Below are 23,736 nucleotides of genomic sequence, written 5' to 3'. Positions count from 1 at the left end.
TGTAGATTATCTCAGGTTACACGGCAGCAGTTCAGTCTTTGTGAGGAACTCAAATGTGGAAGAAAGGAAGGTACAGTCAATAATAGTAGATTTACAATGGCCACTTTGTTCTGCAGCACAGAATGTTGGGAATGGGAATTTTGCCTGTGCGAAGCTGGATCAAGAAAAGTGAGAAGGGAGGGAAAATTCATTGACTTAATGTATAGAGTATGAAAAGTGTTGGCGGCTCTGACTGACAGCAGAACTGTGACTAGAGTTAAACTACGAGAGTATGTGAGAGTCCCAAACAGTCCTAGGAAGTCTATTCCAGAGTTTAGCTCGTAGTTTAGCAATATGACAGACAGATCACTATCAAACATAACAAATCGGTAGAAATACAGCAAAACCACATCCCTGAAGATGGTCTGGATCGTTAAGGTTAGGGTCGAGGTTTACAGACACGACACCAATCCAACAAACTGAACCTTTTATTAGGAGGTTCTTATTTCAGTATAAATCATACTACACATTTCCTTTAGAAAAATCGTTATGTACACTACAGTGCTGACGAATCAAACAGAACCAAAGAAACCCTTGATATAAATAAGCTCTATGGAAAAGCCTGTAGAGTCTTTAAAACAATTGTCATCTTACAAAAAATATATATGTTCATGTCAGCTCTAATACGACTAAAGCCTACAACTGAAAATATATTATTCAAGGACCTGTTTGGATTTGAAGAATTTTCTCAGTGCAGCCGAGTCGAAGTGCTTGGATATTTCACAGTTACGGACAGGCACTGAGGAGCGAGTTACGAGCTACATTTGCCATGTTGACAACCAGTAACAGGAGAGAGAGAGAGAGAGAGAGAGAGAGAGAGAGAGAGAGAGAGAGAGGGGGAGAGAGAGAGAGGGAGGGAGAGAGAGAGAGAGAGAGAGAGAGAGAGAGAAGTTCAGCAGAAGTTGACTGTATAAAAGAAGTCTTGGAGACGTGCCGCCGTTTCTTTCTCTGCTCTTGTCAGATCGATTAAAAAGAAAGTAAAACCGACAGTAGAAATAAAAGTGATTAAATGAAGCGCCGTTTAAAAACCGTTCTGTACAAATCAGTATAAAAAGTCTTTGTGTGGTTCATGCGGGTGTGGCCGGACGGCCTTCGGGTGCAGAGAGTCTTGGGGGCGGGCCGTTCTCAGAGGGGGTGTGGCCAGGGGCGGAGCCGGCCAGCTGAGTGACAGTCCAGAGCTCAGTTTGGGGCCGGGTTTGGTTATTAGTGTGGAGTGTGTGTGTTTGGCTGTGTTCGCAGAGTGTGTGGGTTTGGTTGTGTTACTAGTTTGTGTGGGTTTGGTTATGTTACTAGTTTGTGTGTGTTTGGTTGTGTTGGTACTTTGTGTGTGTTTGGTTGTGTTAGTACTTTGTGTGTGTTTGGTTGTGTTAGTACTTTGTGTGTGTTTGGTTGTGTTGGTAGTTTGTGTGTGTTTGGTTGTGTTGGCAGAATGGCTAGGTTTAGTAGGTGTTGAGGGTGTGTGTCCCGGTTTGGGGACAGAGGAAGAATGGAAATATCTGGTTGCTGAGGGGGGGGTGTGTTTGGTTGGTGCCGGCATGTGTGTGTGTTTGGTTGGCACCAAGGGGGGTGTGTGTTTGGGTGGTGCCGGCGTGTGTGTGTGTTTGGTTGGCGCTGAGGGGGGTGTGTGTTTGTTTGGTGCCGGCGTGTGTGTGTGTTTGGGTGGTGCCGAGGGGGGTGTGTGTTTGGGTGGTGCCGGCGTGTGTGTGTGTTTGGGTGGTGTCGGCGTGTGTGTGTGTTTGGGTGTGTGCGCACTGGCCGTGGAGTTGCGTGACGTGTGTGAGGGAGCGCTGGGACATTCGGATACGTTGAGCACTTTGGGTCGCCCGTCAGATGAGGAGACAAGAGGCGGAGTCAAGCTGGGGCTTCTGGGAAGGGCTTTGGGCCTCTCAGCCTGTAGCTCCGCCCTCTCCATCTTCATGGGTGTTACACACGGCGAGTCTCGCGCAGGTCTGCAGTCGTGGGTCGTGTTCGCAGCTCTGCTGCTCTCGTCATTTGGCTCCAGCTTGATGAGCTGCTTCAGCTCTTCTTCCTCCTCATGAGCCTCCTCTTCCTCGGGCTCCTGATGATACTGTCTCAAGCGCACATGCCAGGCCAGGCTGCACACGGCTGACACACTCTTGAACTGGTGAACCACGTTGCGAGGGATAAAGTAGATGTCGTTATCGTAGAGCTGGATACGAGCGTAGCGGATTCCCTCTCGCCTCAACTGATTGAGTTTAGCATCATCGACCCACTGTACACACTGCAGAGAGAGAGAACATCAGGACACACTCAGACTTCATTGGAAACTCCTCTGCTTTAACACACACACACCAAATATGCCCCACGCAGAAGTACAATAACACACATCATTCCAGGATATCCCTATGGGCATCATACTATCTGTAGCTGAATAAACAGAAGATTGAAACACTTTGATTAATCTATTAAATGTTGTCTTTTGTTGGACAAGAGGTTCATAAATGCTTCTCATGTTTGGAAAGATGTTTGACGCGTGTTGCTTTTTCAAATGCACGTTATAAGCGACTCGAACTCGCAGTGCTTTCAGAGTGAGCCGCGTTTACTGAGCCGTACGTCACTGACACGCTGCACATAACTAATGATCACAGCCTTTGCCATTTCATAATCGAGATAAGCCAAATCGGTTTAAGTGCGATTTCATGTAAATTGCGATTAATCGTGCAGCGCTAATATTAATATTGCCAAAGTAATATTACAGCGACCGCAGACGTGTTATGTTTGGCAATTTTAGCTCTCTTGAAATGTTGCCATGTCCATTGATGGACCGGTGCAGGTCGAGATTTTTTGGTCTGTCCTAATCTTACGCTACATCACATGTCCTACGTTGGGTCAGAGGTCATCCTTCCGTCAGAACTCGTTTTTTTTTACATCTATGCATTGAAGAAAATTGAGTTCATTTTATAGATTTCAATTACGAATGAACAAAATACTGCATGGTATCATGACACTTCAGCTAGTATAGTATCGTAAGGTGTTTATGGTATCGTGACACTTCAGCTAGTATAGTATCGTAAGTGTTCATGGTATCGTGATACTTCAGCTAGTATAGTATCGCAAGTTGTTTATGGTATCGTAACACTTCAGCTAGTATAGTATCGTAAGGTGTTTATGGTATCGTGACACTTCAGCTAGTATAGTATCGTAAGTGTTCATGGTATCGTGACACTTCAGCTAGTATAGTATCGTAAGTGTTCATGGTATCGTGACACTTCAGCTAGTATAGTATCGTAAGGTGTTCATGGTATCGTGATACTTCAGCTAGTATGGTATCGTAAGTGTTCATGGTATCGTAACACTTCAGATAGTATAGTATCGTAAGGTGTTTATGGTATCGTAACACTTCAGCTAGTATAGTATCGTAGGTGTTTATGGTATCGTGATACTGCAGCTAGTATAGTATCGTAAGGTGTTTATGGTATCGTAACACTTCAGCTAGTATAGTATCGTAAGGTGTTTATGGTATCGTAACACTTCAGCTAGTATAGTATCGTAAAGTGTTTATGGTATCGTAACACTTCAGCTAGTATAGTATCGTAAGGTGTTCATGGTATCGTGATACTGCAGCTAGTATAGTATCGTAAGGTGTTCATGGTATCGTGATACTTCAGCTAGTATAGTATCGTAAGGCGTTCATGGTATCGTGATACTTCAGCTAATATAGTATCGTAAGGTGTTCATGGTATCGTGATACTTCAGCTAGTATAGTATCGTAAGGTGTTCATGGTATCGTGATACTTCAGCTAGTATAGTATCGTAAGGTGTTCATGGTATCGTAACACTTCAGCTAGTATAGTATCGTAAAGTGTTTATGGTATCGTAACACTTCAGCTAGTATAGTATCGTAAAGTGTTTATGGTATCGTAACACTTCAGCTAGTATAGTATCGTAAGGTGTTCATGGTATCGTGATACTGCAGCTAGTATAGTATCGTAAGGCGTTCATGGTATCGTGATACTTCAGCTAATATAGTATCGTAAGGTGTTCATGGTATCGTGATACTTCAGCTAGTATAGTATCGTAAGGTGTTCATGGTATCGTGATACTTCAGCTAGTATAGTATCGTAAGGTGTTCATGGTATCGTAACACTTCAGCTAGTATAGTATCGTAAGGTGTTCATGGTATCGTGATACTTCAGCTAGTATAGTATCGTAAGGTGTTTATGGTATCGTAACACTTCAGCTAGTATAGTATCGTAAGGTGTTCATGGTATCGTGATACTTCAGCTAGTATAGTATCGTAAAGTGTTTATGGTATCGTAACACTTCAGCTAGTATAGTATCGTAAGGTGTTCATGGTATCGTGATACTGCAGCTAGTATAGTATCGTAAGGTGTTCATGGTATCGTGATACTTCAGCTAGTATAGTATCGTAAGGCGTTCATGGTATCGTGATACTTCAGCTAATATAGTATCGTAAGGTGTTCATGGTATCGTGATACTTCAGCTAGTATAGTATCGTAAGGTGTTCATGGTATCGTGATACTTCAGCTAGTATAGTATCGTAAGGTGTTCATGGTATCGTAACACTTCAGCTAGTATAGTATCGTAAAGTGTTTATGGTATCGTAACACTTCAGCTAGTATAGTATCGTAAAGTGTTTATGGTATCGTAACACTTCAGCTAGTATAGTATCGTAAGGTGTTCATGGTATCGTGATACTGCAGCTAGTATAGTATCGTAAGGCGTTCATGGTATCGTGATACTTCAGCTAATATAGTATCGTAAGGTGTTCATGGTATCGTGATACTTCAGCTAGTATAGTATCGTAAGGTGTTCATGGTATCGTGATACTTCAGCTAGTATAGTATCGTAAGGTGTTCATGGTATCGTAACACTTCAGCTAGTATAGTATCGTAAAGTGTTTATGGTATCGTAACACTTCAGCTAGTATAGTATCGTAAAGTGTTTATGGTATCGTAACACTTCAGCTAGTATAGTATCGTAAAGTGTTTATGGTATCGTAACACTTCAGCTAGTATAGTATCGTAAGGTGTTCATGGTATCGTGATACTGCAGCTAGTATAGTATCGTAAGGTGTTCATGGTATCGTGATACTTCAGCTAGTATAGTATCGTAAGGTGTTCATGGTATCGTAACACTTCAGCTAGTATAGTATCGTAAGGTGTTCATGGTATCGTGATACTGCAGCTAGTATAGTATCGTAAGGTGTTCATGGTATCGTGATACTGCAGCTAGTATAGTATCGTAAGGTGTTCATGGTATCGTAACACTTCAGCTAGTATAGTATCGTAAAGTGTTTATGGTATCGTAACACTTCAGCTAGTATAGTATCGTAAAGTGTTTATGGTATCGTAACACTTCAGCTAGTATAGTATCGTAAAGTGTTTATGGTATCGTAACACTTCAGCTAGTATAGTATCGTAAGGTGTTCATGGTATCGTGATACTGCAGCTAGTATAGTATCGTAAGGTGTTCATGGTATCGTGATACTTCAGCTAGTATAGTATCGTAAGGTGTTCATGGTATCGTGATACTTCAGCTAGTATAGTATCGTAAGGTGTTCATGGTATCGTGATACTTCAGCTAGTATAGTATCGTAAGGTGTTCATGGTATCGTGATACTTCAGCTAGTATAGTATCGTAAGGTGTTCATGGTATCGTGATACTGCAGCTAGTATAGTATCGTAAGGTGTTCATGGTATCGTGATACTGCAGCTAGTATAGTATCGTAAGGTGTTCATGGTATCGTGATACTGCAGCTAGTATAGTATCGTAAGGTGTTCATGGTATCGTAACACTTCAGCTAGTATAGTATCGTAAAGTGTTTATGGTATCGTGATACTGCAGCTAGTATAGTATCGTAAGGTGTTCATGGTATCGTGATACTGCAGCTAGTATAGTATCGTAAGGTGTTCATGGTATCGTGATACTTCAGCTAGTATAGTATCGTAAGGTGTTCATGGTATCGTGATACTGCAGCTAGTATAGTATCGTAAGGTGTTCATGGTATCGTGATACTGCAGCTAGTATAGTATCGTAAGGTGTTCATGGTATCGTAACACTTCAGCTAGTATAGTATCGTAAAGTGTTTATGGTATCGTAACACTTCAGCTAGTATAGTATCGTAAAGTGTTTATGGTATCGTAACACTTCAGCTAGTATAGTATCGTAAAGTGTTTATGGTATCGTAACACTTCAGCTAGTATAGTATCGTAAGGTGTTCATGGTATCGTGATACTGCAGCTAGTATAGTATCGTAAGGTGTTCATGGTATCGTGATACTTCAGCTAGTATAGTATCGTAAGGTGTTCATGGTATCGTGATACTTCAGCTAGTATAGTATCGTAAGGCGTTCATGGTATCGTGATACTTCAGCTAGTATAGTATCGTAAGGTGTTCATGGTATCGTGACAAGCCTAGAAGGAACTACAACACATCACAGTCAAACATTCAAGACCAAACCTCTTTCACCAACACCAGTGCTGTCGCTGCAAGCAGATCATGTGACAAGCGCAGGCGAGGGTTTAACAAGAGGAAGTATATACCCAGCACAGGAAGTATATACCCAGCACAGGAAGTGACCTCACCTGAGACAGGGGCGGCTCGTACAGGTCCAGTTGCAGCCGCTGAACCACATCAGGGAAATCAGCAGCGTGGAAACAGATCACGTCTTTGGTGATGCGTGGAGGCTCAGCACTGCAACACAACACAACACACACACACACACACACACACACTGACATCACTGAGATCAGCAGCTCACGATACACATCACACCGGTCAGGTGTTTCATAACCCTTCCAGAAGAGAGTGTGTGTGTGCTCACCCTTCCCCGCAGCGCACAGCTTTCAGCACCCCCACAGCTGCAGTGGTCTGGCGCTCGAACCCTTGGCCGATGTGATCAGCGTGAGCTCGGGTTCGGTCCTCAAACAGCATCTCTCGCGGCTCACTGGCTCGAGGAAGATACTGCAGATTCTTTATTTCATTGGTTGACCTGTAAAAAATGATTAATTATGATTGTTTTCAGCGTCATTACATAAATGACACAAAAACACACACAGTCATTGATCCTGGAGAATCACTGACACTCAGCTCTACACGTGTGTGTGTGTGTCTGTGTGAGTGTGTGTGAGTGTGTGTGTGTGTGTCTGTGAGTGAGTGAGTGAGTGTCTGTGCGAGTCTGTGTGTGTCTGTCTGAGTGTGTATCCGTGTGAGTGTGCGAGTGTCTGTGAGTGTGTGAGTGAGTGTCTGTCTGTGCGTGTGTGTGTGCACGAGTGTCTGTGAGTGTGTGTGTGTGTGTGTGTGAGTGTGCGAGTCTGTGTCTGTGTGAGTGACTGTGTGCGTGTGTGCGAGTGTCTGTGTGAGTGTCTGAGTGTGTGTGTGTGTGTGTGTGTGTGTGTGTGAGAGTGAGTGAGTGAGTGTCTGTGCGTGTGTCTGTGTGAATGTGCGAGTCTGTGTGTGTCTGTGTGAGTGTGTGTGTTTGATGTTGATCTTGACGCTGCTCTGTGTTCATGATGAAGATGTTGATGAAGTTCTGAAATTATATCAGGAAGGTTCTGATGTGTGTGTGAAACTGCAGTTCGATACAGAAACACACACACACACACACACACACACAGGAGTGAAGCTTTGTTACCGTTTCCGTTTGAAGGGAGACTTGGGCATGTCCGTGACGGGGATCATCTGCTCTCCGGGCCGAACCCACATGATGGGGCCATCGTCACTGTCAGTCGGGCTCTTCAGCTTCAAACTGGAGAACGTCCCCCACGGCAGCGTCCGCTACACACACACACACACACACACACACACACTGATCAACATGCTAACCCTAACCCAGACTGGAGAACGTCCCCCACGGCAGCGTGCGCTAAACACACACACACACACACTGATCAACACGCTAACCCTAACCCAGACTGGAGAACGTCCCCCACGGCAGCGTGCGCTAAACACACACACACACACACACACACACACACACTGATCAACACGCTAACCCTAACCCAGACTGGAGAACGTCCCCCACGGCAGTGTGCGCTACACATACACACACACACACACACACACACTGATCAACACGCTAACCCTAACCCAGACTGGAGAACGTCCCCCACGGCAGCGTGCGCTACACACACACACACACACACTCATCAACATGCTAACCCTAACCCAGACTGGAGAACGTCCCCCACGGCAGTGTGCGCTACACATACACACACACACACACACACACACTGATCAACACGCTAACCCTAACCCAGACTGGAGAACGTCCCCCACGGCAGCGTGCGCTACACACACACAGAAATTCAACCTCACAAAACACTGATCAACACGCTGCTGTCAAAGGAAAAGTGTGTGTGTGTGAGAGAGAGAGGAAACACACCTGCAGGAAAGGCGAGTCCTCCAGCATGCTGAGGAACTCTGGGAAATAATCTCCCACCTCCTCGTCCACGGCTCCCACCAGACTGATCTGCCTCATGGCTCCGGCTCGATATGTGCCGTGGGAGTAACTCCTCCTCACCTGAACACACACCACATAACACACTCTCATTTCTATGTTATTTGTATAAGTTCATAAAAATATCCAAAGCACCATTAAGTATAATTGAGCAAAAGAAACTCAGCAGCTGTGAACACACAACAGAATTACAATTGGTATGAAATGTTTTGACACAATTAATGTGTTGAAGCACTGAAGAGCAGTGTAAGGTCATGTGACCAGGGGAATGTGAAGTGAGCAGTGCATTATGGGATTGATGACATCAGTCCAGGCATGTCCAGGCTGCTAATGCCTACAGGACTGACTCATCTGTGCTTGAACAAACACTGCTCTCTCTCTCTCTGTGTGTGTGTGTGTGTGTACAACCGTTTTATGGAGGTCACGTTTCTATTAATGCTACAAGCGGAGGAGGAGCAGATGCTGTTTCTAATGAGATGATTCCCAAACATCAGATCTCATGGGTCAGTCTGTGTGTGTGTGTTGTGTCTGTGATATCACATCTATTGATGACACTCAGTGTTTCAGGTGAAGCGTGACACAAACAAACACAATAGCTGTTCCTATCCAACTATTTTTATGTGCATTATGGGATACTGCACAAAAGACGCTGGATGGAATGTGCATAAACATTCTAAATTCTAAATATGAGCATGAAAAAAGTATGCGCTCAATTGAGTCTTTTGATCCGATAAGAAAATATGCGCATTAACTATAATAGAAACACATTTACAGAATAGATTCCTCAATGTGCTTCAAAAAAGACATGTGACTTTGTGATGGGAGGCATAACTGGACCAACCAGCGGACTGATCTCGCTACACCTGACAGAGTTACGCTACACCTGAAAGACACTCTACACCTGACAGAGTTACGCTACACCTGAAAGACACGCTACACCTGACAGTTACGCTACACCTGGCAGAGTCAGACAGTTACGCTACACCTGACAGACAGTTACGCTACACCTTACAGACAGTTACTCCACACCTGACAGTTACGCTACACCTGACAGACAGTTACACTACACCTGACAGAGTCAGACAGTTACGCTACACCTGGCAGAGTTACTTTACACCTGACAGTTACTCCACACCTGACAGACAGTTACGCTACACCTGACAGACAGTTACGCTACACCTGACAGTTACTCCACACCTGACAGTTACTCCACACCTGACAGTTACTCCACACCTGACAGTTACTCCACACCTGACAGACAGTTACGCTACACCTGACAGACAGTTACGCTACACCTGACAGACAGTTACGCTACACCTGACAGAGTTACTTTACACCTGACAGTTACTCCACACCTGACAGTTACACTACACCTGACAGAGTTACTTTACACCTGACAGTTACTCCACACCTGACAGTTACGCTACACCTGACAGACAGTTACTCCACACCTGACAGTTACTCCACACCTGACAGTTACTCCACACCTGACAGTTACTCCACACCTGACAGTTACTCCACACCTGACAGTTACTCCACACCTGACAATTACACTACACCTGACAGTTACTTTACACCTGACAGTTACTCCACACCTGACAGTTACACTACACCTGACAGAGTTACTTTACACCTGACAGTTACTCCACACCTGACAGACAGTTACGCTACACCTGACAGACAGTTACGCTACACCTGACAGTTACTCCACACCTGACAGTTACTCCACACCTGACAGTTACTCCACACCTGACAGTTACTCCACACCTGACAGACAGTTACGCTACACCTGACAGACAGTTACGCTACACCTGACAGACAGTTACGCTACACCTGACAGACAGTTACGCTACACCTGACAGACAGTTACGCTACACCTGACAGTTACTCCACACCTGACAGTTACTCCACACCTGACAGTTACCCTACACCTGACAGACAGTTACGCTACACCTGACAGACAGTTACGCTACACCTGACAGACAGTTACGCTACACCTGACAGAGTTACGCTACACCTGACAGTTACTCCACACCTGACAGTTACTCCACACCTGACAGTTACGCTACACCTGACAGACAGTTACGCTACACCTGACAGAGTTACGCTACACCTGACAGAGTTACGCTACACCTGACAGTTACACTACACCTGACAGACAGTTACGCTACACCTGACAGACAGTGACAGACAGTTACGCTACACCTGACAGACAGTTACGCTACACCTGACAGTTACGCTACATCTGACAGTTATGCTACACCTGACAGACAGTTACGCTACACCTGACAGACAGTTACGCTACACCTGACAGACAGTTACGCTACACCTGACAGTTACGCTACATCTGACAGTTATGCTACACCTGACAGTTACTCCACACCTGACAGAGTTACCCTACACCTGACAGACAGTAACGCTACACCTGACAGACAGTTACGCTACACCTGACAGAGTTACGCTACACCTGACAGAGTTACGCTACACCTGACAGAGTTACGCTACACCTGACAGTTACGCTACACCTGACAGAGTCAGACAGTTACACTACACCTGACAGAGTCAGACAGTTACGCTACACCTGACAGTTACGCTACACCTGACAAGAGTCAGACAGTTACACTACACCTGACAGTCAGACAGTTACACTACACCTGACAGTCAGACAGTTACACTACACCTGACAGTCAGACAGTTACGCTACACCTGACAGAGTCAGACAGTTACGCTACACCTGACAGAGTCAGACAGTTACCCTACACCTGACAGAGTTACTCTACACCTGACAGTTACGCTACACCTGACAGACAGTTACGCTACACCTGACAGTTACGCTACACCTGACAGACAGTTACGCTACACCTGACAGACAGTTACGCTACACCTGACAGACAGTTACGCTACACCTGACAGACAGTTACGCTACACCTGACAGTTACGCTACACCTGACAGTTACTCCACACCTGACAGTTACCCTACACCTGACAGACAGTTACGCTACACCTGACAGACAGTTACGCTACACCTGACAGACAGTTACGCTACACCTGACAGACAGTTACGCTACACCTGACAGAGTTACGCTACACCTGACAGTTACTCCACACCTGACAGTTACTCCACACCTGACAGTTACGCTACACCTGACAGACAGTTACGCTACACCTGACAGAGTTACGCTACACCTGACAGAGTTACGCTACACCTGACAGAGTTACGCTACACCTGACAGTTACACTACACCTGACAGACAGTTACGCTACACCTGACAGACAGTGACAGACAGTTACGCTACACCTGACAGACAGTTACGCTACACCTGACAGTTACGCTACATCTGACAGTTATGCTACACCTGACAGACAGTTACGCTACACCTGACAGACAGTTACGCTACACCTGACAGACAGTTACGCTACACCTGACAGTTACGCTACATCTGACAGTTATGCTACACCTGACAGTTACTCCACACCTGACAGAGTTACCCTACACCTGACAGACAGTAACGCTACACCTGACAGACAGTTACGCTACACCTGACAGAGTTACGCTACACCTGACAGAGTTACGCTACACCTGACAGAGTTACGCTACACCTGACAGTTACGCTACACCTGACAGAGTCAGACAGTTACACTACACCTGACAGAGTCAGACAGTTACGCTACACCTGACAGTTACGCTACACCTGACAAGAGTCAGACAGTTACACTACACCTGACAGTCAGACAGTTACACTACACCTGACAGTCAGACAGTTACACTACACCTGACAGTCAGACAGTTACGCTACACCTGACAGAGTCAGACAGTTACGCTACACCTGACAGAGTCAGACAGTTACCCTACACCTGACAGAGTTACTCTACACCTGACAGTTACGCTACACCTGACAGACAGTTACGCTACACCTGACAGTTACGCTACACCTGACAGACAGTTACGCTACACCTGACAGTTACGCTACACCTGACAGTTACGCTACACCTGACAGTTACGCTACACCTGACAGTTACGCTACACCTGACAGAGTTACTCTACACCTGACAGTTACGCTACACCTGACAGACAGTTACGCTACACCTGACAGTTACGCTACACCTGACAGACAGTTACGCTACACCTGACAGTTACGCTACACCTGACAGTTACGCTACACCTGACAGTTACGCTACACTACATCTGACAGAGTCAGACAGGGTTACACTTTATTTTAAGGTGTCATTGTTATAGTGTAATTATATATTTAAGTACTGAGTAATATTAAGCAACTACATGTACTTACTATAGAGTTAGGGTAGGATTAGGATTTGATTGAGGGTTAGTTGCATGTAATTATGCATAATTTATTGTTATTACTATGGTAAGTACATGTAACATATGTAACAAGGACACTGTAAAATAAAGTGTTACCTCAGACAGTTACGCTACACCTGAGAGTTACGCTACACCTGACAGACCAGGGTGTCTACAGATATGAACAAGTTAAATTTAAGACTTTTTAAGACCTTTTTAATGCCACTTTGAATGAAATTTAAGACCAAACCTGTGATGGAAATACACATTATATTACATGCGTATATATTAGGGGTGTAACGGTTCACAAAATTCACGGTTCAGTTCGATACGATACACTTGTGTCACGGTTCGGTACGTTTTTGATACAGCATAAAGAAATAAATGCCAGAGAAATTTCCTTGATTTAAATTTTTTATTCTTTTTTATATTAAAACTAACATCATAAAGTATGATATTTTTTTACTTTGAGTAATTCTAGAGCCATAATTGACTCTTCTTAGGAGCATATAAAACAAAACAGCTCCTTGGAAAAAATGAAATGTCATATTGTAGTAGTTATAAACAAACGTTTATTTTAGTTCAGATTAACATTTGAGGGCAGCAATTGTATTCATAATGTCAAAATAAAACCGACGTGTTACTTGAAGGCATTATAGCCACTATTCCTGCCAAACGTCCATGGTTGCAGTTAGTGTTTCTACAGTAAATCCATGGTGAATGTTGCTGATCTGTGGACACTGATAGTTCATTCATGGCACAATGTTTCTTCCAGGTTTCCACGTCAGCGCTGTTTGATCCGTTAATAACGGAGAAATATGAATGCTTCACACTAGATCTCGCAGCGACGTTATTACTTCTGTCAGTTATGTGGCGAATTCAAATGCTTTCTTTACTGCATCTCTTATTAGCGCTGTGTAGTAACAGTGTCGCTTGATCACGATCGGCTCGCGCTGCACTGGTCCAAACTGATTAACGGTCCTTCAACCACACAATAACGAGCAGTTTCGTTCCGCTTGCATTTAACGTTTGCCATTTGATGTTGGGCAATGTTGTGGTCGCGCCGTCTCTGACATTATGAGCGCGCTTGCCACGCGCGACCCGCCTACATTTGAAATAACGAAACAGCGTTACCAGAAAAAGCCTACATTATCATTATCAATAGCTGTTTATGTAATAAAATCTGAATGATCATTCTCGCGATTCGATGCTTCACTGGTTATTTGACGGTGTAAATATTTAAGACCTATCGAATCTGAATTTAAGACATTTTAATACTTTTTAAGGCCTTTAATTAGGAAAACTCTATTTAAGACATTTTAAGACTTTTTAAGGACCCGCGGCCACCCTGCAGACAGTTACGCTACACCTGACAGGGTTACGCTACACCTGACAGTTACTCCACACCTGACAGTTACTCCACACCTGACAGTTACTCCACACCTGACAGTTACTCCACACCTGACAGTTACTCCACACCTGACAGAGTTACCCTACACCTGACAGTTACGCTACACCTGACAGACAGTTACGCTACACCTGACAGAGTCACGCTACACCTGACAGAGTCACGCTACACCTGACAGTTACTCCACACCTGACAGACAGTTACCCTACACCTGACAGTTACTCCACACCTGACAGTTACACTACACCTGACAGTTACGCTACACCTGATAACAGGACACATGGATGCGTTCAGCATTGACACTCTTAAGCGGTTGCAGTGCGAAGCCTCAGGTGTAGACATGGTGTAAGAGTCTTCCAGACCAACATATAGATAGATATAGATATAACAGGCCCCATTCACACTAATGCACACATTTATTCTGACTGTGTTTTCTCAATCATACAAGCTCTTTTTGGATGTAATACGCAGCAAGCTTGACATTGCTGTCTCTAATGTACATATAAGTGCTATTGCAACGAGGAGCTGAGATTAAAAATTAGACTCCAATCAGAATCGATTCAGAATCATTAAAGAAAGAATCGTGATGCATCACAGAGTTTTTGCATGGCATTTCCACATCACAATCATCTGGAGCCTCGTAAGTGTTGTCAAAAGTACCGACTTCGGTACCAAGTCGATACTGTAATTTTAAAAAATGTGAATCTTTGAGCGCTGTTGAGCAGAATCGTAAACACCTCTGATTGGCCGTTGTGTTCACGCGCTCATCAAATATGTCTGTGATTGGATACAATGATCTGCGCTTCAAAAACATGTTGTAAATCAATGAGGCTCTTCAGCGAGCGCTTGCACAGACACACACAGGAGCGTCTAAAAGCAGGCGTATATCAACAGATCGGTCCTGCTTTCAAAACACTTTCAAACACTTCCGTGCACTGATCATTGTAGCCAATCACAGCCATATCTGATGAGTGCGTGAACACAACAGCCAATCAGGTGTTTATGATTCTGTTCATTTTCCGAAGTTGGTACTTTTGTCAACACTAGAGTCTCGGGTATAAAACCTTGTGTAGATTACATCCTGATAGAGCATGTAAGCACACATCAATTCCAGTTTTTACTGAATCAGACCCTGTGCAAAGTGCATATATAATTACCAATAGCAGAAGCTTTAGCATGTGATGTTTTTTTATCAATAATGTGTGCATGGGAAATGGCATATGCCCTTTATCCATGAGGTCCCTGATCTGTCATTAGAGAGGAATGATGTTTTGTTCTCCTGTATCGAATCTCTGCTCCAGCTAAACCTACAAACACCCACCAGTGCAACACAACCCATCACGTCTACGAACCTGAGTGTGAAAGTTTGCCATAGTCGTCGTCTCGATGTCCTTCTTCCCCAGGATTTCCATTTTGACGGGCGAGTTGGGGAACTTGCAGGAGAAGTACTCGAGGAAGTCTGGGAGATACGAGGCGGCCCCGTGGATCACGCCCATCACGTAGTTGGCAGAGCCGTCCTGGTCCTCGCTAAACGACAGGGTGACGAACTCCTGCGCGAACCTCTGCATCTGCACGGGCGTCAGGACCGAGAGCTCCTTGCTGTAGGCGTGCAGAACCAGGGCTCCTCCGTTGGGCTGGTTCTCCACATGGACCAGACAGCCGAACTCCAGCCGGTCCAGCCCGGGCAGTGTAGCGGGTTTATCCGGGCCATCTGTGGCGCTCAGACTCTGAGTGCAGATGTTCTTCAGGCTCGGTGTGCTTTTGTTCTCCGGTGTTGGGCTACAGGAGCTCACAGAGACGCTCTGCTGGACCGGAGCCGGAGGCTGGAACTCGGACTCAGGACTAACCGTCTGGCTGGACTTGCTGTACATCTTGGGCCGCTTTCGCTTTTCACCTTCTTTATGTTTCTTTTTCTTTTTCTTCTTGACCTTTTTCATCAACAAGTCCTCAGCGGAGTTTATCTTCGGCTTCTCTCCGTCACCTACAGCACAGGAGAAAGGTGATTAACTTCACAAACATCCTCAGAACAAAAGAAAAAATTATTTCACCCCCAACAAATAGCAGAGCTGATAAGGACCGGAGCAGAGAGTGATGCATCAAATCACTCGTTCACGGTCAGTTAACCCTTTTAAACCGGCTGTGTCGTCGCCGACACACACCAGCAAGCTGCATTTACTTTACCGTAACTCTTCAACCGTTTGCACTATCAAAGCCATTCATATTCAAATTGCCCCTGACAGTAGATAACATGCGCTTTTCGGCAATATATGGCTTATTACGGTAATTTCATGCTTTCCATCAGCAAATGACAGCAGCTTTCGGGCAGAGTGGAAAGGAAGGATTTGAACAGAGAGATACGAAGCACAGCAGGTTAGAGTGTTTTGGATTGCATAAAATAATAAAAGAAACAAACAAATACATGGCGAAAGAAGTGTTAGACAGCAGGAGAGGGGATTGGGATGATTTTTAATGAAACTTGGGAGGCGGATAGCCGTTACTCTTTCACGTATCTTAGCATGTGGTGTGCGCACGTGTATGTGTGCGTGCCTATGTATGCATGCATTTGAGTGTGTGCGTGTGTGTATGAAAAAAAGTGTCCTAAATGAAAACTGTGCAACCCAATGTCACAAAAAAGACTTGTATATATGTATTATAGGTCATTTTTCAAATTTAAAGTTCGTGATTTTTCTGTTTTTTCTAAATAAAAATCAGTAACTTTATTCTCTTTTTTTTAATTTTTGTCTATTTAAATTCTATTTACAAACTCACCACACACAGTAATGGTCAATAACTGTAATTTGTTGAAAGCTATTTTTTTTTCTGAAAAAGATGGCACCTTGCACATGAAGATAGCACATTGTTTTAGTCAAAAAATCTAAATATAACTAACCAGCCAACTAGCAAAAACAACAAATTACCAACAATAGTTTTTTTGCACATTTGTCTCCGAGATCTACAATTTACAATCTACAACACTGAATTGGGTGTCGCTGTATATGTGTGACGTCAAGATGATGATTTTATTTGTCTGTTAAGGTACTCGACTACAAAATGATTCTAAGTGCCCATTCCATTTAATAATAAACATATAATAATGCATTATTAAAATCAAAAGTTGTAACTGTATTATTTAATGGACCTAAGCTGACATTCTTCTGTAACAAATGTAGCTATTGCTCATTGTTAATGTTAGTTAATGCATTAACTAATGTTAACTAATTGGACCTTATTCTAAAGTGTTACCCATTTGTTCTTTAATTCTTTTGCACTTTAATCTGTTTGAAACCTTTTAACTTCATTTAAAAAAAAATGTGTATTGCTTTATTGTATTTATGTGTTCCGAGTTCTTTTTGTTATGAGAAAAAAAAGTTATTAAACCTGTTCTAATATGACAACTAGGGGTGTGACGGTTAGTATATAACCGTGAGACCGACGGTTATAGTTGAACACCGTCATTAGAACTCTATAACCGCCAAAACCGTGTTATTAAAATATTTTTTACAAACATTTTTTATCATAGAGAATGTTTAAATACTAATTAAAAACAACTGTTAACAGTCTGTTATAAATGGTCTACGTCGTTTCCAACTGTATTTGATTCTCTGCCAAGTACCCCCTGACCGACCGCCAATCATTTGAGATAGAAATAAAAGCTATGACTATAATATATTGATGTGCCATCATTATGAGATTTATTAAACAAATGAAAAACATTTGCAATAATAAACATTAGCAATAAACATTTGCAATAATAAACAACGTATCATTACCGATAACTGATCGTGCAGTTTAATTACCCCTTGACTGGCCCCAAACATGTTTGATAAAAGAAACATATACAGTGTGTATATATATATATGATGTGTATTACATTTTAGCTCAAAAACAACTGTAATAAAAGATAGGATCATAAGATGCGCAATATATCGGGAGACATGGTTTTCACCACTTAATGAAGTTTTGTTTTGTAGAAAGCCTTTCTATAAAGCGAATTTCGTTTTGTACAAATTGTATCTTAATTTTAATAAATGTTTCATCAACCAATTGCATCTATTTAATAAATAAAAAGCAAATATAGCAGACAATATATTAACCGTGACATGGAGGCGCCGGCGCGCCGCATTCACTTGCATTGCATTGTGAACTAGAGCGCATCTCATCGTAAATGAATGAAACTCAGCGTAGGCCTATGCCTCATACATTAGCATTAAATATCTTTGCTGCATCCTTTCTAGAACAGACAAGGGCTTTCTTGCGGCTCGCATCAGCAGAGCATTGCATCGTCCATAGACCGCACAACAGTCAGCGGATGGCGGGCGGTGCGGCTTTGGAAATTTGGTCAAAAAACGTTGGTGCGGATGATGAGTTTTATGATGCGGTTGCGGATGAAATAATACCCCATCCGCGTATCTATATCGATAACAACATTGAACACAACACAAATAATAATTTAATTTTTTATTTATTTAGGCGATCAAGTAGCTAATCAGTGTCTGCTTGTTTATTCAAACTAAGTTGTCTTATAACAGACGAACGTCAAACTCACAGAAGTCTGACAAACAGCAGTAACTGCAGCCCTAACCCTGACCAACTATTAACCTCATTTCAATGTCATGATTACAGCAAATAATTAGTTAAAACATTAAGTTCATATCTTCTTACTTGAGCTTTTAACAACACTCACCGCTGTGCTGTAACGAAGTTTCAGTCCTTAGACTATGACGGTGCAAGTTATAGACAAGCATTTTTCTAATTTAGTATAAATTAGTTCTAGTTTTAATCTATTACTCTAGTGGTCTTGACTGCATTTGTGCCATATATATATATATATATATGTCTGTTTTGAAAGAATATTTCTGACTGCTTGAAAAACAACAACAATGAAATCAAGATTATGGTTCCACATGTCACTCACAGTCGATTCAATCTTACAAGTGGATTTCATATTCTAAACAATAACCAAATAATGTTATTTAGAATATCATTATTACTGATGATAACAACAACAAACTTCAGTTGTGAATATGCATCTTCTTTACACACTGTCATAAAAACAAGACCAGTAAAGAGACTGAGGTATAGATCACACAAATGAGTCGTGGTTCAGTGAGTCATCTATGAACTCTGAACGATTCACTGACCGAGTCTGATGTCAAATTGTTGTTACACCTTTTATTCACATTAGCGCACATTTTAATAATAATATTTTTGTGACACCTGAATGTTTCAGAATACCATTTCTTAAATAAGCAATAAAGTACAGGAGGTCTGATTATCGACTGTATCACATCGCTAATCTAAAACGGTTGATCTCGATTAAGCCGAGCTCCAGTCACACCAGGGCACAGGAACAGCTCCACGATTTTAGCCAAAAAACGACATTGCCATCTCTTTGAAAACACCAGATATGATCATTCAGGCATAAAAGGACAAAGAAAGCAGAACCTGCAGCCAATAGAAAAGGTTCACACTTGGTTCTTTCTTTCTTTCAGGGATCAAACAGAACAAAATAAAAAACGCTGGTCCTTTTTTTAATCATAATTAGGGCTGAACGATTAATCGCAATTTACATGTAATCGCACTTAAATCGAGATGGCTTATCGTGATTTTAAAATGGCAAAGGCTGCGATAATTAGTTATGTGCAGCGTGTCAGTGACGTACGGCTCAGTAAACACGGCTCACTCTGAAAGCACTGCGAGTTCGAGTCGCTTATAACGTGCATTTGAAAAAGCAACACGCGTCAAACATCTTTCCTAAACACGAGAAGCATTTATGAACCTCTTCTCCAACAAAAGACAACATTTAATAACATGCATTTACTCCAAACTCACTTCATGAGGACTAGGGCTGTCAAAATTGCTCAAAAATGACGTTCGAATATTCCCTCTAAAAAACACACGAATATTCAAACTATTCGAACATCTGGTTGCGCATTTTGTCAATGACGCGCATTACGTCAATAACAGGACAAATTAATACAAAGAGACATAACTACTTGTATAGGTAGTTAATTTAAGTTTAAACATATTGACAATGTATTACCAACACAAAACCAAGTAAATAAACTAATGGCCAAGACCGCAGACCTCACTCTCTCGCAGGCTCTCTCTCTCTCTCTCTGCGCATAACGGTTTAAATTAACAACAACAATAAACACATGTTGAGTGGTGATCAAGAGTTTTGTGCAAGCAATTTAAGGTCACGACTCTTGTCCCAAATATAGCAGGCTTCATTCAGTGATTGAAACAAATTTATTAACATTAACTGAAGTTTTACAGTATAGAACCGACATTGAACGCTCCGAGCGAGCTGTGCTGTGGTAAACATAGAACTTTTCTGTTTAACGTTAAATAAAATGAGGCACACAATTCCGAGAAATGTGACAACAAAGAATTTTTACCCTGAGGTTCATAAAAAATAAAGTGCTATTAAAAAAGAAAAAGGCTACTTACATTCTTGGTGCTTGTATTAAAAAAAGGAAAAAAGAAAAAGAAAAAACTGACTGCAATTTATTCCATTGTCTTTTTAGTGCACTGTCAACTTTCAGCAGTGCTAGACAGCCGCGCCTCTGCTTCCACGGGCGTGTTTTTCCATATTCGAATATTAATTTTCACGTTTGAATTTCTGTTTTTTAAACCTATTCAAATATATATTAGAATTTAGAATATTCGTTGACAGCCCTAATGAGGACGGCTGAGCTCCTCCTTCTGTGAGATGATGAGCTTCTGACACAGAATGAGGCAGTCGTGTGTTTATTAGTCATGTTTAACCAAAGCGTTGTTTAATTCTGTTTATTCAGAGACAGCGATAGGGGTTTCCTGGAATGATAAAATAATCGCAGCCTTTGCTAAATCGCGTGCGGTTTTATTGCGATTTATCGTGCAGCCCTAATCATAATGTGTCTTCGTCGAAATTATATTCACTCTTCACTTTTGTTGTAATAACTTTTTTACAACAAAATGAACCATCACTGAACTGAAGCTGGACTGTGACGCTATTTTCTTCTGGAAACAAACTTTGTTGCATTATTTTCCTGTTATCTCTGTAAAGCTGCTTTGAAAGAGTCTGTGTTGTAAAAAGCGCTTTATAAATAAATGTGACTTGACTCTGTTGTTTTTTGGAACCCCAAAACCTGCAGCCCAGGTCAAAGGTGAAAGGTCACACACACACACACAGCTGACAGACGTTCAGGTGTGGGTGTTTGATGGCTCACCTTTCTGCAGGATCTTCACCTCTCCATTCTCTCTCTTCATCTCTGTCATCAGCTTATGTTTTCTTTTCTCCTTCATCTCTCTCTCCTGCTCTTTCTCTCTGTCCTTCTCTCTCTCTCTCTTTTTCTCACGGTCTCTGTCTTTAGGTTTCTCTTTGTCTTTAATGGTGTGTTCTGTAGGAGAAAGAAACACAGCAGAGAGTTAAAGCATTCACTGATGTCGAAGGTTAGTCTCGTTCCCGAATCCGGCTCAAAGACACAGAGTTCATGAATTGGCCTTCAGTGAGAAGACTTCACCAGCCAAACACACAATTCCTCAACAGATTATCAGTCTTCTCCACTATACTTGCATATACCTGGATAAACTGTCTTAAAAATAAGGTATGAACATTCCTTCAACTTCTTTATGCACAAGATAATTTCTTATTTTTGTCTTTTGATTCTTCTGGTCAGTTTTAACCAGGTCACAATCTTGATGATAAATTTCAGGGTCTAATAATGTTGCCATAAAGACAAACTGCACAAATTGTGGGGGAAAACATGACAGAACGAGAAAGTTCAAAGTGTTCATTGTGTCATATTTTTCCTAACCTCATTTCGCTCCAAACCTGTATGACTTTCTTCTGCCGAACACTAAAGACATTTTGAAGAAAATTTTTTTGTCAATACAGTGAAAGTAAATGGTATCTCATTGACTGATGAAAAAAGAGTCACACATGAGAGCGAGTAAAGAATGACAGCTGATCGTGTAAATGATCTCGGACCATGTGTTTCATTGAAGAAATACAGCTTCTTCTGAGAAGCTTTACAGTCCATTTACTGCCTTTGTCGATAACATAAAACTGAACTTTAATGAGTTAGGTTGAGTAACTGGTTCTCAACTCTATCCAGGACAGACTGAACGTGTTCATCACACAGATGGGTTATAGCTTATAGCTTTATTAGTGCTGATCATGTTTGTAACAGGCCTGACACAAACACACAACTGCAGTACGACATGCATGTATGAGTGAAGTAGAGCATTATATTTATTACAGAGTAACAGAACATCACTGTCACAAACACTGTTTCAGATCAACTTCACTGCAGGTTCAGCAGGAGCTTGAAATCATGTTTCTGCTGTAAAGTAATGTTTCCCCGGCTGAATACATCGTTAATAACACGTCCGAGAAGGTAATGACATTTCAGCAATAAACCAGTAGATATTAGAATCATGATCGTTCGTTTCGGTGTCTGAATAGATATTTCAAGAATGACAGCAGTTTACTGTGTTTATTACGAGCCTACAGGTAATTATTCTAACGTTCTATAGATTGAGTTGATATTTGGATATTAACATATGTTTCCGATTATGTTCGGTGAGGTCCGTGAGAGTGAGTGATTCTCTCAGATATGATTAACACAGCAGATATTATAACGCTATTATGGACTAATATGCTCGTTCTGCGGCGGGTCACATTGCAGCTGCACGCGCTCCGTCACCGCTCGGGTCGCGCGCCGATGCTAAGCTAACTAGCGCTGTCGGATGTGTTCGACACACAAATAAACACACACGCGCTCACAGAGGCACAATAAACACATCATAAACACACACACACATACACACACTCGCACAGATCACATCTAGCGAACCAACGGCCCGTTATCAGCCACAAATAGCGCCCGAGCGAAGCGGCTGTCGATACCTTTCTGCGACAACTTCAGCTCTCCGTTTTCCTTCTTCACACTGAGGTGATTTTCAGCCGCCAGTTTGTGTTTCTTCCTCTCTTTTTCTCTCTCTTTGCCTTTCTCTTTCTCTCGGTCTCTGTCTTTCTCTGTTTTGGTTTTCTTGTTTTTCGGTTTGCTGCTGTAATTCTGCTGCTCCGTGCCTCCATTCATTTTCTTGGCTTTAAATATTTTCTCCTCTTGTCGGATTTTCTTGGCCGGTGGAGGATGATGATGGTGCTCCCGGTTCTGGGACGCTGGTTTCGGTTCAGTGGGTTTGTTGAGCTGAATGAACTCCGCCATCTTTTCTCTATTTACTCTCTCTCGAGCTGCTGCTGTTTGTGTAAGAGGCACGGGAGGGGCGTGGCCTGGTGTTGATTGACAGGAAGAACGTACTTGTGGGGGGCGTGGTCTGGCGTTGATTGACAGCGAGAGCAGCTTTTTAAAGCGGGTGGACAGGAGAGGTGACGTCAGCAGCTTAGTCACTGTATTCATTTGAATAAGATCCATGAACCCATTTACTATTAATGGGGGGGGGGGGGGGATTTTTAGAAGAATTGTATGAAGTTTAGTGACAACATGTTACAATGTTTACATTGTACAATGACTGGTAGGATACAGTTTTTATTAT

At 42.5% G+C, this 23,736-nt stretch overlaps 1 protein-coding gene across 1 annotated transcript; it reads right to left on the bottom strand.

The window, feature by feature from the left end:
• Window positions 1-453: 453 nt before the first annotated feature.
• LOC311081087 (uncharacterized protein) lies at window positions 454-23,486 on the bottom strand. The gene is made up of 8 exons (XM_084111488.1): window positions 23,087-23,486; window positions 21,405-21,575; window positions 15,543-16,171; window positions 8,408-8,545; window positions 7,658-7,800; window positions 6,848-7,015; window positions 6,609-6,717; window positions 454-2,281 (listed from the first exon to the last, which is right to left on the bottom strand). Exons 1-8 carry the CDS (start codon window positions 23,406-23,408, stop codon window positions 1,082-1,084), a joined length of 2,880 nt encoding a protein of 959 aa, XP_083967614.1. The 5' UTR covers window positions 23,409-23,486; the 3' UTR covers window positions 454-1,081.
• Between the last annotated feature and the right edge of the window lie 250 nt (window positions 23,487-23,736).

The sequence above is a fragment of the Abramis brama genome (assembly GCF_963993115.1).
Source record: "Abramis brama genome assembly, chromosome: 4".
NCBI lineage: Eukaryota > Metazoa > Chordata > Actinopteri > Cypriniformes > Leuciscidae > Abramis > Abramis brama.
This window is presented reverse-complemented; position numbering and strand designations above follow the sequence as displayed.

Coding starts and splice junctions, on each gene's coding strand:
- LOC311081087 (XM_084111488.1), bottom strand. CDS start 23,408: ATGGCGGAGTTCATTCAGCTCAACAAACCCACTGAACCGAAACCAGCG. Junction 16,172..21,404: donor GGTGAAGATCCTGCAGAAAG/GTGAGCCATCAA, acceptor CCTGTGCTGTAG/GTGACGGAGAGAAGCCGAAG. Junction 7,801..8,407: donor AGGACTCGCCTTTCCTGCAG/GTGTGTTTCCTC, acceptor GTGTGTGTGTAG/CGGACGCTGCCGTGGGGGAC.